This window comes from Eptatretus burgeri, chromosome 12, assembly GCF_056783735.1.
Source record: "Eptatretus burgeri isolate ZD-2024b chromosome 12, Ebu_testis_v1, whole genome shotgun sequence".
Lineage (NCBI taxonomy): Eukaryota > Metazoa > Chordata > Myxini > Myxiniformes > Myxinidae > Eptatretus > Eptatretus burgeri.
The window spans coordinates 67,567,903-67,585,814 of NC_140972.1; the positions used below are offsets into that span (position 1 = coordinate 67,567,903).

The 17,912-nt window shown below is 43.6% G+C and overlaps 2 protein-coding genes across 5 annotated transcripts in view; one reads left to right on the plus strand and one right to left on the minus strand.

Moving 5' to 3' along the window:
* The window catches only part of LOC147015830 (C-type lectin-like), a 30,952-nt gene extending 25,154 nt beyond the window's left edge, over positions 1 to 5,798 (plus strand). For all 4 annotated transcript variants that reach the window (XM_085848394.1, XM_085848395.1, XM_085848393.1 and 1 more), the window contains one exon: positions 5,333 to 5,798. In XM_085848394.1, coding sequence (XP_085704520.1) covers positions 5,333 to 5,400 — 68 coding nt within the window. In that variant the 3' untranslated portion in view covers positions 5,401 to 5,798. The remainder of the gene's footprint in view (positions 1 to 5,332) is intronic.
* A 6,501-nt stretch (positions 5,799 to 12,299) lies between these two features.
* Positions 12,300 to 17,889, minus strand: LOC147015831 (uncharacterized). Its single transcript, XM_085849124.1, has 4 exons — positions 17,782 to 17,889; positions 14,087 to 16,594; positions 13,721 to 13,790; positions 12,300 to 12,664 (listed from the first exon to the last, which is right to left on the minus strand). Exons 1-4 carry the CDS (start codon positions 17,887 to 17,889, stop codon positions 12,519 to 12,521), a joined length of 2,832 nt encoding a protein of 943 aa, XP_085705250.1. The 3' UTR covers positions 12,300 to 12,518.
* Between the last annotated feature and the right edge of the window lie 23 nt (positions 17,890 to 17,912).

A 17,912-nucleotide genomic window follows, 5' to 3' on the forward strand; every position in this document is an offset into this window, starting at 1 on the left:
TAACCACTGCGCCAACACCAGGCTCTGTGGCTGAATTAATTCCCAGGCTGAATTAATATTAGCAGCAGTGGATATAGGAGACCAGTCCTGAAGTGCGAAGGCTGCTTGCAGTCCCTGCCAGTTTGCTTGAGTGAACTGCCAGACTCACCGGCACAGAGGCTATTCTTTGAGAATGGCCAGAGAGATGTTGACCTTCACCAGAACATGATCAGAAGAGCCAATTGGAGCAACGGACGAGCAAGATACATTGGCAGGGAAGTTGGTTGGTCATCACCAAATCCAGGAGGGAAGATTTGCCAATGGGAGAAATCCAAGTGCGAAAGTTCACAGATTGAGTCAGAACCATGGAGTCACAGAAGTGTTGTGCAGAATTGCCATGGCTGGTGAGAGAGCTACCAACACCCAGCCAATGGTGACAACTGAAGTCACCACATATGAGAAAGAGAGAGGTGGGATGAGGGATTAAAAGCTGGTCCATGTCGGCTGAGAGAGATGATGTGGATGGAGTCATCATTGTTGGGAGGACAATGCAACACACAGACAAACATGATGTGAGAATGGAAGGAAAGTCGCAGCCAGAGGTCCTCTGTAGTTTGGGATGTAACAGAGCAGTACATGGAGAGGTCAGGTCAGGTCAGGTATGGGAGTATGCACCAGAGCAGCACGTCGCTGCGTCCACTTTCCGCCGGTACTCCAGGGGCCTCCGTCTAGCCATCCCCCAGGCAGATGACTGGCCCGTCCCCATCTCCTTGAAATGCTGATGAACCTGCTGCAACCACGAGGCACGTGGTTGGCCCATTGGCCTCCTCCACTCACGAGACTCCCTCACTGAGAGAATCTGGTGAGCAGGATCAGCATAAAGAAAATGAGCCACATGTCCACGCAGCCGCAACTGACGCTCATGGACTATACAGGTAACAAATCTCATTTGAGTCTCTCTCAGCAACGGCTCGTTGGACACAAAGTCTGACTACCGATAACCAAGGATTCTCCGAAAAGACCTGGTATCAAAGGAATTAAGTCTCCGTCTCAGATCCCTGGTCAGAGTCCAAGTCTCACATCCATAGAGCAAGACTGGAAACACCAAGGACCTGAAGACTTGGACTTTTGTCCTCCTGCACAGGTACCGGCAGCGCCACACCCCATGATCCAGTGAATCCATGACTCCCCAGACCCGACCCAGACGTCTATTGACCTCTGGCTCACAGCCAGCAGAGACAGGAATATCACTGCCAAGGTAAGTGAATCTCTCCGTGACCTCAACATCTGCACCACAAACAGGCACAGACAGGACAGCAGCATCCATTATGTCATTGAAAGCCTGGATCTTAGTTTTGACCCAGGAAACCCATAATCCCCGCGGCTCCGACTCCTCATTCAGCACCTCGAGGGCCCCCAAAAGGATATCTAAAATCTCCGCAAAGATGACTGCATCATCTACGAAATCAAGGTCAGATATCTTAACATTCCCAAATGATGCACCACAGCTTGATCTCTCCAACATCCTCCCCAGAATCCAGTCCATACAAGTGCTGAAAAGTGTGGGGGCCAGTACACATCCCTGACGAACTCCAGTAACAACTGGAAATAAGTCAGAGATGGTATCACCACATCTCACAGCACTCTCAGTACCAGAGTAGAGTTCAGACATGAGATCAATCAGTTTTGGTGGCACCCCACGAAGACCAAGAATCCTCCAGAGGACATCCCGATTTACTGAATCAAATGCTTTACAGAGATCAACATAGGCTGCAAGCAGCGCCTGCCGAAACTGTCATCTGCGTTCGGTGAGGAACCGAAGAGCAAGGATACGGTCAATCGTTGACCTCGTTTGTGTAAAGCCTGACTGCTCTGGACGCTGGTGCTCAAGCAGATGGTGGCGAACCCGATCAAGAATTATCCGAGCAAAGACCTTGCCCGGCACTGAGGGCAGCGTCACCACTCGGCAGTTGTTGCAGTCTTGGCGATCACCCTTCCCTTTGCAGAGAGGGACAACAAGTCCCCTCTTCCAGTCAGTTGGGATGATGCCTGTGTTCCAGGCAGAGCACAGAACTGCATGCAACGACACGAGTGCAGCATTTCCACCAGCCTTGAGAAGTTCGGCATGGATGCCACAGATCCCTGGAGCTTTGCCCCGTTTCAACTGGTTCACCGCAGCCTGTGTGTTAGAAAGTCTTTGCTGTTTTACCATGTGTATGAACGTTTGGTACTGTTGTGCCCATAAATGCTTCATGCAATCTATGAATGACATGTTAGTGTAGTGTAAGCCTGTAATTCTTACTTTTCTTGGCGATTCTCCCACCGGATATAGCGAGAGCTTCCGGTTTCTTGTTGGTTGGTGTGAGTGGACTTTCGCCATTTTGCCTTTGCTCGCTGAGCGAGACTTTCGCAATTTGTGCCGTCACATCAATAAACCATTGTGCAGAAAGGAACTTCAGTGTCTCGTCTCATCCAAACCGTTTGATAACGGTATTTTCCCAGATCCGCTGTTCATCATTATCCTCCGTACTCGCAACCTTGCTGTTTGTGTAGTCGATAGTAGAAAAATCATGCAAATTATGATACAAGCATCAAATTTGGCATTTCTGTTCTGCAGGGCTTTCTGATCAAATCTGCCTGATTGGCCATTTGAAAATCCAAATTTTGAAAAATTTGAAAAAAAAAGAAAAACTTCTAAAAAATTTGAAGTCACAGCTGGCTGAAATTCTTGAAGCGCAACTGAACATCCCAGACAGAGAACCAAGGGGAGAGGCAGTCATCATTGATGGCTCAGCACTTATCAATGCCCTACCTCCATGCACTTCAAAGATATTTGATGACTATACCGAAGAAGACATCATCCCAAAGGTGGAATCCTATGGTGCCAGGTATGAGAGGGTGGACGTCGTGTTTGATATGTACAAGAAGTAAAGTCTGAAGTCCGTGGCAAGGTCGAAAAGGGGGCAAGGAATCAGAAGAAGAGTGACAGGAACCAGTAAGACCCCAAGTAACTGGAGAAGCTTTCTTCGGGATGACAGCAACAAGACTGAGCTGTTTCACTTCCTTGCGGAAAAGATGTGTGAAGCACAGACGACAAGCACAGTCATTGTCACAAAAGGAGAGGATGCCATTAGCAACACAAGGAAGTCACTGGATGCTGTGTCTCCATGTTGTCATGAAGAAGCTGACACTCGAATATTTGTACACGCCAGGGATGCAACGACGGATGCTAGCAAGTCCATTATCATTAAGGCTAATGACACGGACGTGTCTGCCTCACAATGTAGTACACGCAACCATAGTTCTGGCTGCAGTCGTGCATCTATTACATCCCAGCTCAGTGACATCCAATCGGCTATTCTAAAGGAAAAACGAAAGCAGACTGAGCTGGAGGAATTAAGACTTCGATTGGAGGAGGATGAAATGGTTGAGAGACATGTGCAACAACTGTAGGACGAAGCTCAACAAGCTCAGAATGTAGAACATCGAGCTCTGAGGGAGCTTGAATCCCTAACTGTTCATCGAGCAAGACATAGACATCTAAGGCAGGCAGGACAGGAACTGGAGGAAGCATGACTGATCGTGTCATTCTTGGATGCAGGAGATGACTCCCTGACCTCGCCATTCAGACGTCTGGCCAACACCACACAACAAGCGATTCCGAACAATGGCGAATCGTCATTTACTCCATCGGTTCAACCAAACAAACTGTTGTCAGCGCAACTGCCGCTACTGAGGCCAGAGCCGGCAATAGCCATCACCGAGGCCTTACAACCCACTCCTCAATTAAGGATGGATGACAATACATCACTCAATGAGAATGTAAAGCAAATGCAGCCAACTACATGTCTTGATGGTGTATCATCAAACCTGCCTCCTCATGGGGTGGCTACAGGGCACTCAGTAGGTGGACATGCCCTGACATATTCATCCACTAACACCACTCCATTCCAAGCTTCGAATTTCCATCCTAATATGTTGTCATGTCATCAGGCACCCCACCTATCATCTTTGGTGACAGCACATGGGCATCCGCCTGACTCATCTGAGATGCCTGCAACACCCAACCTCATGGTTGATAGCTTCATCCTATGAGGCACCAAAACCGAGTATTCCTTATTTCCAGAGTGGCAGGGAAAGTGACTTTGCCCTTCTCAAGCTGGCATTGGATAGCTTGATGAGTAATCACACATACTTGTCAGATGAATACAAATATCAAGTACTCTTAAGCCACCTTAAGCTACCGAGTGCATACAAGCTTGCTAAGGCATACATGCATGATCCGAAGCCATGCACGGCGGCCTTACGAGCCCTGCAGGACAAGTATGGACAGCCGAGGAAACTCGTACAGAGCGAAATTGGTGCTATCTTGAACATAACACCAGTGAAGACTGGAGATGCCTGACCTGACAAATGGAGAGTGACACCTGAAATATAAATCCTCTTCAAATATCAAGTCAATCAGATGAAAATTGAGGATTTTAGAAAGACCACCTTCATTGTTGACCTTGAGCCTATGTTGACCTTTTGGTCCATGTTGACCTCAAAAATAATTGGCTCGTTGAATTCAGTGACCTGAAGTATAAATCCTCTTCAAATTTTAAGTCGATCGGATGAAAATTGAGGATTTCAGAAATCTCACCGATGTTGTTGACTTTTGGCTGATGTTGATCCTTTGACCTTTTGACCTCAAAAACAACACGCTTCTTGCTTCTGACAAACTCTACCACGTGGTGAAGTTTCGTGAAGATCAGTTTAAAATTGCGACCTGGAGACGACAAACAGACAGACAGGTGTGAAAACGACCTCCGTCCACCTTCGGTGGTGAAGGTAATAACTTCTACATGCTTCTGAAGTCTGATGCTGTCAAAACAAAACAGGAAGTTCTGATTGAGCTGAGATTTTACGGAGACAGCTGCACGGCATCCTGGCATCTCACCTTTGTGACATGATAGATAACAAGGTCTCTGGAATCCTCACTATTTTACAGCAGGATGTTAAAACACAGGACCTGTGGTTATTCAAAAAGTCCAGTTGGTTGTCTCACAATCTTTACAACCTGCATCTGCTTTTGCTCTCACATCTTCTGTCCTTCACTGTAGATATTTATTTATTTATTTATTTTACTCTTTTTGAATTCTAGAACTTGGAGTTCATTTCACATTTCGTGCTGATCACTTATACTGTTGAAGAACAAAATAACCAGATTATCCTTTTTCTTGAAACGATTCAAATGACAAGTGACTTTTGCAAATGAAACTATTTTTTTCACCTGTTCTTGCTCTCCATAACATCTGCATGAACTCAACATGAACGTTTAACATTCACCTCTCATTTTCTTTTCTCATTTCAGATTCCAATGGTTGGAATGATTTGCCATGTGAAGCAAAGCTCAGTGTTATGTGCAAATGCATTTCATGAAGCAAAAATAATGAAAAAAATCAAACGAATATCACAAATAATTTTCACATTTCTTGAACCACACTGTATGCTCTTTCAACATGTCACCTTTTAAAAGATTAATTAATTAGCTTCCATTTTGCAAGTTTTTTTTTATTATCAGTGGCATATCCGGCAGCTCAGGCAATGCCTTGTCGTTTCCCTTTAGTCATATCCCTCAATATTTTACAAACTTCGAGTTGAACATTCTTCTTTTGAGAAACTCCCTCATAGCATTGAATCAATTATTTAAATTGTGCCTCCTCCATTTTTTTTGGACGAATTTGAAGGAAAGTAATGTCATTCTAAATCTTCATGGTAAAGAGTGGAGATTAATCCAAGATGACTGCACCCACGAAAATGAAGATCACATCATATAACTGTGGGTCTGATATCTTCCTTTCTGATGCTTTGTGACATTTTGGGATCCCCACCTCGCCCCATCAACCTTCCCTTCCCACCTCTCCCTTTCCCCCTCCCCTTCCCCTCCCACCTCCCCTCTCCTCCATCTCCCCCTCCCTCCCCCCCCCTGCTGTTCCCCCCAACCATCCCTCAGCTTCACTTATTTTGTGTAAGGCCCTTTGTTGTCTGAGTATCTCTGATTTGTCAAGGAAATATTTGAAACTATGAGGATGGCATGTTTGAAGCTGGCTTTGGAGGCTTTACAACATGATTGCCCCTGGATAAGTCATGGTTGACAGTGAAGCCGAGAATGTCAAGAGGCTGAACCAATTTCTAGGGATGACCTTGGAAATGGGACAGGTGGGTTATTTTAATGATCCTTCTGGTTGGACAGTGAAACTGTGAGATAATACAAGATTGAGTGAGCATGGGGCTCACGAGGGGGTGACTCGGACTTGCTTCTCAACCTCCAACAAATGAAGACGACAAGCCACTAATGATCCATGACTTAACGGGTTGCTAAGCAACCTCGGACGCCATATGAGGTGAGTAAATCTGGTCGGGTCCCCACGACAAAATCTCACGTCACTTTCCCGGTAATTTAGGTCCTCCAAGATGGAGAACTGTGCTCTCGACTTCCCACCCTTTTCTACTTATTACATATGGCTGAGCGATACAGGAGGTGGGATGTTGGCTAATCTAGCACAGTGAATCACTGGGGTACAACGTTCCATCTATTCATTACAAGCTATGTCTAACCAATGGTGGAAACAGACAATCGAGCAGGTTGGAAATACTTAAAAAGGAGATAAAGCACATATTTACAAGAACAAGTATTAACAGAATGAAGTGGCACAAAGAATATAACTTATCCCTTAGTACATAAAGAACCCCTTACACATTCTTACCTTAAATCAACACACAAAACAGGTGCGCCCTATTCACTCTGGAGAAATTAGAGAGAGAGATAGTTTGAGGCGTAGGGTCGGCTCTTGCTCACCTGATGTGAACCCGCCGGCTCACGTTGGTACCAGAGTAAGGGAGAAAAGGGAGAGATTGGAGGAAAGGGGTGGGGGGGGTGGTGACGTGGTACAACTTGAGGTGAGAGGTGCGGTGTATGCAATGTAAGTTCGAGAGGAAAGTGTGACATGCATGTCAGTGCCCTCACCCAGATGGGTCAAGAGGATGATCGTTGATAACTATTATGTACATCTCAATTAGAAAGGAGGAATAGCAAGGAAAGATTGTGTAGTTCACGATGTAAGGCCACTGCATCCAGGGAACTTGTGTTGCTGTTCACTCGTGGGGATTGCCCTGGCGCACCTCATCACATCTCGTTCCTTCAGATCAAGGCAATTCTCATTCTCCAGGCACAAGCAGCTTTTAGACACAAGCAATGATGCTACCCCACAACTTTATGCTCCATATGAATGAAGAAGGACTGAACGAGTGGACGATTCCCCCAGAACATTATGTGTTGTGTCCATTTGATGAGATTTCATTTTCTTCACAAGGTTATTTTTGCCATAGATGGTTTTTATTGATTAATTTGTAATAACAGAAATAGAACATTTATTCAGTTCAATAATAATAAAATATTCATAAAGATTTGCTGAACATTTTGGGAGAAAGGTTATGAAGGATGGTTGATATCATGAAAGGGAGTTGGAGATGAAAAGATGGAGGTGTTGGATGAAGATAACACTGTTGAAGGCCATTAAGATAACACTGAGCATGGACTGGACATATGATGAGATAGGAAGGATAACGAAAGAGAGGTGTGGAAGGAACAATGAAAATGAAATGATAGAGGGAGCCAATGAGAAGCATGTTGACGGCCATTCAGAAAGTCTCCAGCTTGACTCATTTTATGATTTGTTCAGACCCAATAAATATCGATCGTCGATCGATGCACCCTTGTTTTTATTTATTTAAAAACAACCTTTTGTTTATTTTCGCAAGACCTCTGAACAGAAGTCTAACCATGAGTTTGTCAAATGAAAGGACTGAAATCAGAGCAATAAGTCAAATAACTCGATAAGAAAGGTCCAAAGGGAATTCATGAAGACGTGGCGTTCACACTGGGAGATGATGTCCCTTCATGCGCCACTGAAAAATAACAACTGGGCAACTAAATTTCTTTGAGAAAGAAACAGCACTGAGTCTGAGCCAAGATAATGATGTCTCAAAGAGGCAACCACACTCGAAGAAGTTGATACATTCCACAGCTTTTGACCAACAGCAGAAGATGAACAGATACGTTGGTGAGACCGAGTCCAATCACTGGGTCAGGGCAGTCCATCCTCACGGAGAATCAGATCTGGATACTAGAATTTTATCCATCATGTGAAAGTTCTCAGTGAGATGGGTGCCCAGGATATTGACTGCTAATTTGAAGAGAACTTGATTTGACCTCCAGGGAATATTTTGAGCAGTTTAAAGCAAACGTCGAGGGCGTCATGAACACGATTGTGATTCAGGAAGAGTTACAGGTTCACTGCTTTGATCTTGAGACCAAATAGCAGAGCATGCCGTGTAAGCACACATTGTGCCTACGGCTGGATTAAGACGTTGCGGGGCCCTCGGCCATTTTAAATGTTGAAGGCCATATCCAATGCCCTATTTGTCTATTCACATTCAGTTTTGTAGAGATTGGTGAAGGCTTCATCCAAAAGCCAAAGGTGTGGGGCCCTTCAGATGGTGCCCGAGGCCATGGCCTGTCTGGCATGTGACTGAATCCGGCCCCGATTGTGCGATGAACCCTTGGTGCTCGTCTTACCTCCCTGGAAGTACAACAACATTGAAGTGTCATCTGGAAAGGTTGTGGCTACTTTTTGTGGGATTGCAGTGTCAAGGCTCTCATGACTCTCCATTTCATCAGGTGAGAGACATTATATTGAGGATTCCTGTGCTGATGAACTGCCACAGTTGTAAGATGCTATCAACAACAGGCACCGGCGAAAGATGCATGGAGGAGTGTTGATTCTCCAGAACAATGCATTACCAAATATAGTCTTGGTTGCATTGACTGCAGCAACCAAACTGTGACTTTTAACTGCTTCTCCAGACATTTTCTGTAGATCCAGTTCCTTTATGTTTCTTTCTGTTTCCCAAGTTAAAGGAAGACCTTTGCAGAAACAGTTTTTGTGAGAATGAGGAAATCATTTCAGAGGTTGAGAACATTCTGAAAAAGCAAGATCAGGCTGTTTACAAATCTCCTTGATCAAGATGCAACAGAGATGGACGAACTGCAATTATCTCAAGGGAGACAATGTTGAAAATAAATAATGTTTTTTTTGGTCAAACAAGAAAGTGAACACCCGTCGTTGAACTGGAATAACTGAAGGGTGGAGGTTTGGATCTGAGAGTGAAATGAGAAACCAAAGTTAAAGAAACATGGAAAGATGCTCATGGAAAGGAACCTTTATTCAGGAAAAGTTATGAGAAGAGAATTTTTCAATAATTACACAATGAATGTTTTAAGGACAGGATTTGAATGAGATCTTGATTGAAGTTGTTTACATGGAATCTGCAGGTGGGTTTGGTAATCTGGTTGGGGTGAAGGATGTTGGGAAAAAAACAAATCGGATTTCTGATTGACCAAGTCCTTGATTCGATGAGGTGGAGGAGACCATGGTCACAGTTCAGACTGGAGATGATTCAGCAGAATATTTGAAGTCAATCCAGATGATGACAGCAGCTAAATGGAGGGGAAGAAATGTAAATACAACGTTCGAGTTTAAATGTGTTTGTTATTACAGTGATGAAGTCACACACGATGTACAGTAATGAAGTCATCAATGATGTACAGTGATGAAGTCACGCATGACGTCCAGTAATGAAGTCACACATGATGTACAGTGATGAAGTCATCCATGATGTACAGTAATGAAGTCATCCATGATGTACAGTGATGAAGTCACGCATGACGTCCAGTAATGAAGTCATCCATGATGTACAGTGATGAAGTCACGCATGATGTACAATAATGAAGTCATTCATGATGTACAGTGATGAAGTCACGCATGATGTACAGTAATGAAGTGATCCATGATGTACAGTGATGAAGTCATTTATGATGTACAATAATGAAGTCATTCATGATGTACAGTGATGAAGTCACGCATGATGTACAGTAATGAAGTCATCCATGATGTACAGTGATGAAGTCACGCATGACGTCCAGTAATGAAGTCATCCATGATGTACAGTGATGAAGTCAAGCATGATGTACAGTAATGAAGTCATTCATGATGTACAGTAATGAAGTCATCCATGATGTACAGTGATGAAGTTACGCATGACATCCAGTAATGAAGTCACACATGATGTACAGTAATGAAGTCATCCATGATGTACAGTGATGAAGTCACGCATGACATCCAGTAATGAAGTCACACATGATGTACAGTAATGAAGTCATCCATGATGTACAGTGATGAAGTCACGCATGACATCCAGTAATGAAGTCACACATGATGTACAGTGATGAAGTCATCCATAATGTTCAGTGATGAAGTCACGCATGACGTCCAGTAATGAAGTCATCCATGATGTACAGTGATGAAGTCATGCATGATGTACAGTAATGAAGTCATCCATGATGTACAGTGATGAAGTCACGCATGACGTCCAGTAATGAAGTCACACATGATGTACAGTAATGAAGTCACACATGACGTCCAGTAATGAAGTCACGCATGATGTACAGTGATGAAGTCACGCATGGCCTCCAGTAATGAAGTCATCCATGATGTACAGTGATGAAGTCACGCATGATTTACAGTCATGAAGTCATCCATGATGTACAGTGATGAAGTCACGCATGACGTCCAGTAATGAAGTCACGCATGATGTACAGTGATGAAGTCACGCATGACGTCCAGTAATGAAGTCATCCATGATGTACAGTGATGAAGTCACGCATGACGTCCAGTAATGAAGTCATCCATGATGTACAGTGATGAAGTCATGCATGATGTACAGTAATGAAGTCATCCATGATGTACAGTGATGAAGTCACGCATGACATCCAGTAATGAAGTCACACATGATGTACAGTAATGAAGTCACGCATGATGTACAGTGATGAAGTCACGCATGGCCTCCAGTAATGAAGTCATCCATGATGTACAGTGATGAAGTCACGCATGATTTACAGTCATGAAGTCATCCATGATGTACAGTAATGAAGTCATCCATGATGTACAGTGATGAAGTCACACATGACGTCTGGTAATGAAGTCACGCATGACATCCAGTAATGAAGTCACGCATGACATAGAGTAATGAAGTCACACATGATGTACAGTGATGAAGTCACACATGACGTCCAGTAATGAAGTCACGCATGATGTACAGTGATGAAGTCACGCATGACGTCCAGTAATGAAGTCACGCATGACGTCCAGTAATGAATTCATGCATGATGTACAGTAATGAAGTCATCCATGATGTACAGTAATGAAGTCATCCATGATGTACAGTGATGAAGTCACACATGACGTCTGGTAATGAAGTCACGCATGACATACAGTAATGAAGTCACACATGATGTACAGTGATGAAGTCACACATGATGAACAGTAATGAAGTCATCCATGATGTACAGTGATGAAGTCATCCATGATGTACAGTAATGAAGTCATCCATGATGTACAGTGATGAAGTCACGCATGACGTCCAGTAATTAAGTCACACATGACGTCCAGTAATGAAGTCACGCATGATGTACAGTGATGAAGTCACGCATGGCCTCCAGTAATGAAGTCATCCATGATATACAGTGATGAAGTCACGCATGATTTACAGTCATGAAGTCATCCATGATGTACAGTGATGAAGTCATCCATGATGTACAGTGATGAAGTCATGCATGATGTACAGTAATGAAGTCATCCATGATGTACAGTGATGAAGTCATGCATGATGTACAGTAATGAAGTCATCCATGATGTACAGTGATGAAGTCACGCATGACGTCCAGTAATGAATTCATGCATGACGTCCAGTAATGAAGTCATCCATGATGTACAGTGATGAAGTCACACATGACGTCCGGTAATGAAGTCACACATGATGTACAGAAATGACGTCACGCATGATGTACAGTAATGAAGTCACACATGATGTACAGTGATGAAGTCACACATGATGTACAGTAATGAAGTCATCCATGATGTACAGTGATGAAGTCACACATGACGTCCGGTAATGAAGTCACACATGATGTACAGAAATGACGTCACGCATGATGTACAGTAATGAAGTCACACATGATGTACAGTGATGAAGTCACACATGATGTACAGTAATGAAGTCATCCATGATGTACAGTAATGAAGTCACGCATGACATCCAGTAATGAAGTCATGCATGACGTACAGTAATGAAGTCACACATGATATACAGTGATGAAGTCACACATGATTTACAGTAATGAAGTCAAGCAGTGAACACCAACGCTTAATATCTGCAGTTCCCTTCATGATTGGCATTGATTGTATGAACCAGGGAGAGACTTCACCTGCTTGAAGGATTCACTCAACTTATTAAATTCTCTACACTTGGAATTATTTAGTTCTCATCATGATATTTTAAACAAGGAAGTGACAGATTGACAAACATGGACACAAAAAGGATCCAGGTGATGAAATCAGTCCATCGAGTGTTTACCGTACCTTAGTTCTGGAGATTGTTCATTTGAAAAAGCTTGAATCAGCCATCTGCATGAGCCTGGTGAATCGCTTTGCATTCCTGGAGAGCTTGCATGAAGGAGTGATGAGGGAATCACAGCCAAACATGGCATCTTCCTCTCCAGCTGCCATAAATATGACTTCTTCCTCTGCACACACATCAACAAAAGGAAGTCAAAACCACTCAACAGCATTGTCATTATAATCTCCATCATTGTCCTGCCTTCCATCACAACCCTGGAATGAATATCTATCTCTCTCCATCTCTCTATGTTTCTCCCTTTCCCTCATTTTCTACATTTCAGTTCATGTTTTATTTCACTTTTCCCTCCACGTTCACTTCTACATTTCAGTTCATGTTTTATTTCACTTTTCCCTCCACGTTCACTTCTTGATTTTCTCCATCACCAACTCCCACTGGACTTGCATGAACGTTTAGTTTCTGTCACCTTACAAGGGAATTTCTGCAATTTGGTCCATCATTCCTGTGCTTCAGACAGAGCCCACAAATTCCCACTTACTGTTGTGTTGTTGTTCGTCTTTCGGCTGCTCCCATTAGGGGTCGCCACAGCAGATCATCCGTTATGATCCGCATACTGATTTGGCATAGGTTTTACGCCGGATGCCCTTCTTGACGCAACCCTGGTCGCCTCTTACGACACATGGATAAGTATTGGGTTTCGCCATGATTCCGGGCTGCCCTACACCCTCTCAAAGCGCGGCCCAGCGCAGAGCTCCCGTCCTCAAGCGATCCTCCAACCCAACCCTCCGAGTAGCCGGATGACAGGCGCATGCCACTACGCCCGGTGTAAATCCCCACTTACTGTCTGAATTAAAATAACAAAACCTCATCTGATGACGTAGAAGTGAACCATGACGGAGTGCTTCATGGAAGGCAGCTGAAGTCATCCATCGCTGATTGAAAGTGGGATTGTAAAAATTTTATTTTTCAAACAATTAATTTTAATGAACAATCCAGGTGTTCACAATGACTTCTGTATGGAAACATTGACACTCATTCCAGACTTCCACCAATTGTAAGACTTGTTTGGTGCTTGTCTGTCTGCGAGTGAAGCAAAATATTGATTTCTTTTCAACATTTCTGAAGCACAGACAAAAATGGGGCACGATGGAGGTGAGGAACATCTAATTCAGACAAAGTTTCGGATAATTTGTTATGCAAGGTAAGATTCTTGGTAACTTACGTTCCATCCGGTAGGATGGTTTGACGTATGACGGTGGTGGAGGAGGGAACGGGCGTCTCTTCTGAGGAGTCTTTGGAAAAACAATAAAAATAAGAAAGATAAAATACATTGATATGTTCATCAGTTTGATAACTTGTTCAGGATGTGGCACAGAATGAAAATCACTGATAAAACAGGTAATCAGTGAAAAGGTGAATTCGTTGATCTAATCCAATCAAGGGGAGTTAAAATACTTGTGATTTATCCTGCGTGGAGATGACCGTGCCAATAAGTTACCTTTCCCACCAAAATTATAATCACAATTATCTCCACAATTGAGGATATTATTCTTCATCAAAGTACGTATTTACCTGTAAGAATGCTTACCTGTTGAAGGTCCTGAATGTGCCCGGGTCCCTCAACACCATGCTGCTTCTGCTGCTGTTGCAGCACTTGATGAGAATGAGGCTTCTGTTCCTGCTGGAACCCTTGAACAACATCTTGTGTTTGCTGTTGTGGCTCGCTATCATGGCGAGGCTTCTGTTGTTGTGGCTCGCTATCATGGCGAGGAGTGTGTTGTTGCTGTTGTTGTGGCTCGCTATCATGGCGAGGCTTCTGTTGTTGTGGCTCACTATGATGGCGAGGCTTCTGTTGTTGTGGCTCGCTATCATGGCGAGGCTTCTGTTGTTGTGGTTCGTTATCATGACGAGGCTTCTGTTGTTGTGGCTCGCTATCATGGCGAGGCTTCTGTTGTTGCTGTATCACACCAACACCATGGGGTTTCAGTTCAATTTCTGTACTTTTCTTTTCTGCCCGTCTTTGCTTCTTCATTTGTTTGTTGATTTTTTTTTCCTTTTCTTTGAGCAGCTGTTTCTCTTGCTGCTTCACCCGTTGTTTCTCATTCCAATTTTGAGACCACTCAATGACATTCTCATTCCGTTTTTGCTGTCGATGCAGTTTCCAGTCAGCAATCTTTTGTACATGTTCTGCCTCCTCTGCATCAACATTTGCTTCTGCCTCCTCGTTGGTTTCGTCAGATTTTTGACAATGTTTTTTGAGTTCTTGATCAGTTACTGTCTCTTTTTTCTGTTCCATTCGTCTCTGTTCTTCCTGTTCCACTCGTCTCTGTTCTTCCTGTTTGAGTCGTCTTTCTTCTTCTGCTCTTAATCTCTGGTTTTTCTGTTCTTCCTGTTCTAGTGGTTTCTGCTTTTTCTGTTCTCGTCGTTTCTGCTTTTCCTCTTTTCGTCGTCTCTGTTCTTCTGCTCTTAATCTCTGGTTTTCCTGTTCTCGTTGTTCCTGTTCTTCCTGTTCTTGTCGTTTCTCCTTTTCCTGTTCTTGTCGTTTCTGCTTTTTCTGTCCTAGTCGTCTCTCTTCTTCCTGTTCCACTCGTCTCTGTTTTTCCTGTTCTCGTCGTCTCTGCTGTTCCTGTTCCAGTCGTCTCTGGTTTTCCTGTTCTCGTCGTTTCTGGTTTTCCTGTTCTCGTCGTCTCTGTTCTTCCTGTTCTCGTCGTCTCTGCTGTTCCTGTTCCAGTCGTCTCTGGTTTTCCTGTTCTCGTCGTCTCTGGTTTTCCTGTTCTCGTCGTCTCTGTTCTTCCTGTTCTCGTCGTCTCTGGTTTTCCTGTTCTCGTCGTCTCTGTTCTTCCTCGCGTCGTCTCTGGTTTTCCTGTTCTCGTCGTTTCTGCTTTTCCTGTTCTCGTCGTCTCTGTTCTTCCTGTTCCAGTCGTCTCTGCTTTTCCTGGTCTAGTCGTCTCTGTTCTTCCTGTTCTCGTCGTTTCTGCTTTTCCTGTTCTTGTCGTTTCTGTTCTTCCTGTTCTCGTCGTCTCTGCTTTTCTTGTTCTACTCGTCTCTGTTCTTCCTCTCTTAATCTCTGGTTTTCCTCTTCTCGTCGTCTCCGGTTTTCCTGTTCCACTCGTCTCTGTTCTTCCTCCTCTCGTCGTTTTTCCTCCCTTACCTCACTTCGCCAAACCTCTTGTTCCCGAGAGTGCACATCTTTTTCCCTCTTATAAATCTCCTGCTCCAGCTGATGTACCTCTTTCTCTCTCCTGAACAACTCTTCCTCTTTTCCTTTTTTTGTCTCTAAAAATCGCTCTTGCCGACCACGCTCCTCCTCTTCTCGTTGGTTCAACATTCTCTCCATTTTCTCAACATCCTTTTCTCGTTCTCTAATCTCTTCCTCTTTTTGGTATGTCTCAATCTCTCTATGTTTTATTTCCCCTTCTTTTAACATCTTCCTTTTTTCGAATTGAACCCGTTTTTCCTGCTCCATTCCCTCGAGTTCAGAAATCCCTTTCTGTAATTTCTCCACCATGTACTCACTCTTGAGAACCTCTTTCTCTTTTCGTTCGATCTCAAGCCATGCACGTGTATGCTCCTGATACACTGATTCCCTCCATTGCACAAATTTTGTGAATTCTCTCCGATCTTCCTCCTCTATTTGCCTCCACTCTGCCGTCTTTCTTTTCTTTAGCTCTTCATTATGTTTTTTTATCTTCTCCTCTTCATCTTTTTTCCTCATTTCCTCTTCCTTGCTTTTCCTCTGCTGTTCTTCCTCGATTTCCTTCTGCTTTTCTTTCTCTTTCGTCCATTCCTCTTCCTCATATTTTTGTTGCACAACTTTTTCCTGAACTGTTTGCTCTCCAAGCTGAACTAACAGTTCTCTTTCTTTCAGTTCTTCCTCTTTTCGGTGCAACTTTTCCCCCATCTCCTGTAGTTTTTCATTCTCTCTCTGCCACAACATCATCCTCTGATCCTGTTCCTTTGCATCCTGCATCTCCACTGTTTCTGTTTTTGGAACCTCCTCAAGCAATGGCTGCTCTTTCGTTCCAATTTTGTTCTTTAAATGTTTGCGGCCACATCCAAAACTGCAAGAAACAAACACAATACTTTTCAGTTTGAGCTAAAATGAAGTACAGTAACTATTATATAATGTGAAGTGTGGTGTCTGTCCGTATGTTTGGAAGGTCGGATGTTCGGCTGTCTCCCGTTTCTAGCGGTCCCTTCTCACACACTGCGTTTCAAAAGCTCCACATGCAGGCAAAGTTTAACCGGAAGAAATGCATGAAGATAATATGACCTGGGCTGAAAGGATGGCCTCCAGGAACGCACACTTGACTCGAAGCTGTCTCACTAGCCTGGGTTAGCATCCTGAGTGTTTCACCGACTGAGTGAATCATCAATGTGTGTGCCGTTCCTCCGATGTACGTTAAACTGGGTGTCCTGTCTGCCATCAGTTGATGGACGTGAAAGATCCCCACGGTGGTGTTTGAGAATGAAGTGTGGGCGCGCTATTGGTGACAGTATGGCCAAATTACAAATTCCTGCCAAAACTACTGCTGGGAAGGCAATGGCAAAACATTTCGTGTAACCCTTGCTCAGGGTCCTGCTTCGGCAGTGACACCGATGCTCCAGCTGTGAGGATTATCAAAATGTTGAACAAACCAAATGTCAGCGTTGTTCATAACGGGAGCCTTTCCTAAAAGTCTTGAAACAAATGTTGCAGTGATAATCATTTAATTAAATAACTAGAACAGGCACTCTGTCGAGCGCATACCTCCACAAGGCTGAACAGTTCATGTTTTGTATCCCATTGATAGGTCGGATCTGGATCTGGACCTGAACCAAAATCTAATCACTTGTTCTTCTCAACTATAACCAACTCATCCACAAAGTTTTATCATAATCCGTTCATAACTTTTTGAAATATCATGCTATACATCGTTTTGGTCTCATCTCTCAATGGTGAAGAACACTTGAAAATTAAAAAAAATTCTCGTATCCGGATGTTAATCAAAACAGAATCTATTCATCCTTGTCACACACCCAACCCTCACCAAGTTTCGTCTGAATCGGTCCATGATTTTTTGAGATATCGTGTTATATATGTCGGTATTATTTCTCTCAATAAATGGGGAAGAATCACTTTAAAAATTATCGGATCCACATCTGGATCTTCAATAAAATGTTATAGGTTCGTTTTTGTCAGACACCCGACCTGTCCAGCAAGCTTCATCCAAATCTGTCCATAACTTTTTGAGATATCGTGTTTTATATCGGTTATCGTTATATCACTCAGTGTGATTTGACCGTACTCAAAGGGTTGATAAGTGACTTTGAAATCTTATCACCTTCTCCTGAACGGAGCTTCTCCATCACTTCATATCTGACTTCCATGGAAAGCTCCTTGGTCTTCATGTTTGCCTTGTTGTTGACCAAGT

Coding starts and splice junctions, on each gene's coding strand:
- LOC147015831 (XM_085849124.1), bottom strand. CDS start 17,889: ATGAAGACCAAGGAGCTTTCCATGGAAGTCAGATATGAAGTGATGGAG. Junction 13,791..14,086: donor ACATTCAGGACCTTCAACAG/GTAAGCATTCTT, acceptor GTTTTTCCAAAG/ACTCCTCAGAAGAGACGCCC. Junction 12,665..13,720: donor ACCATCCTACCGGATGGAAC/GTAAGTTACCAA, acceptor ATGTGTGTGCAG/AGGAAGAAGTCATATTTATG.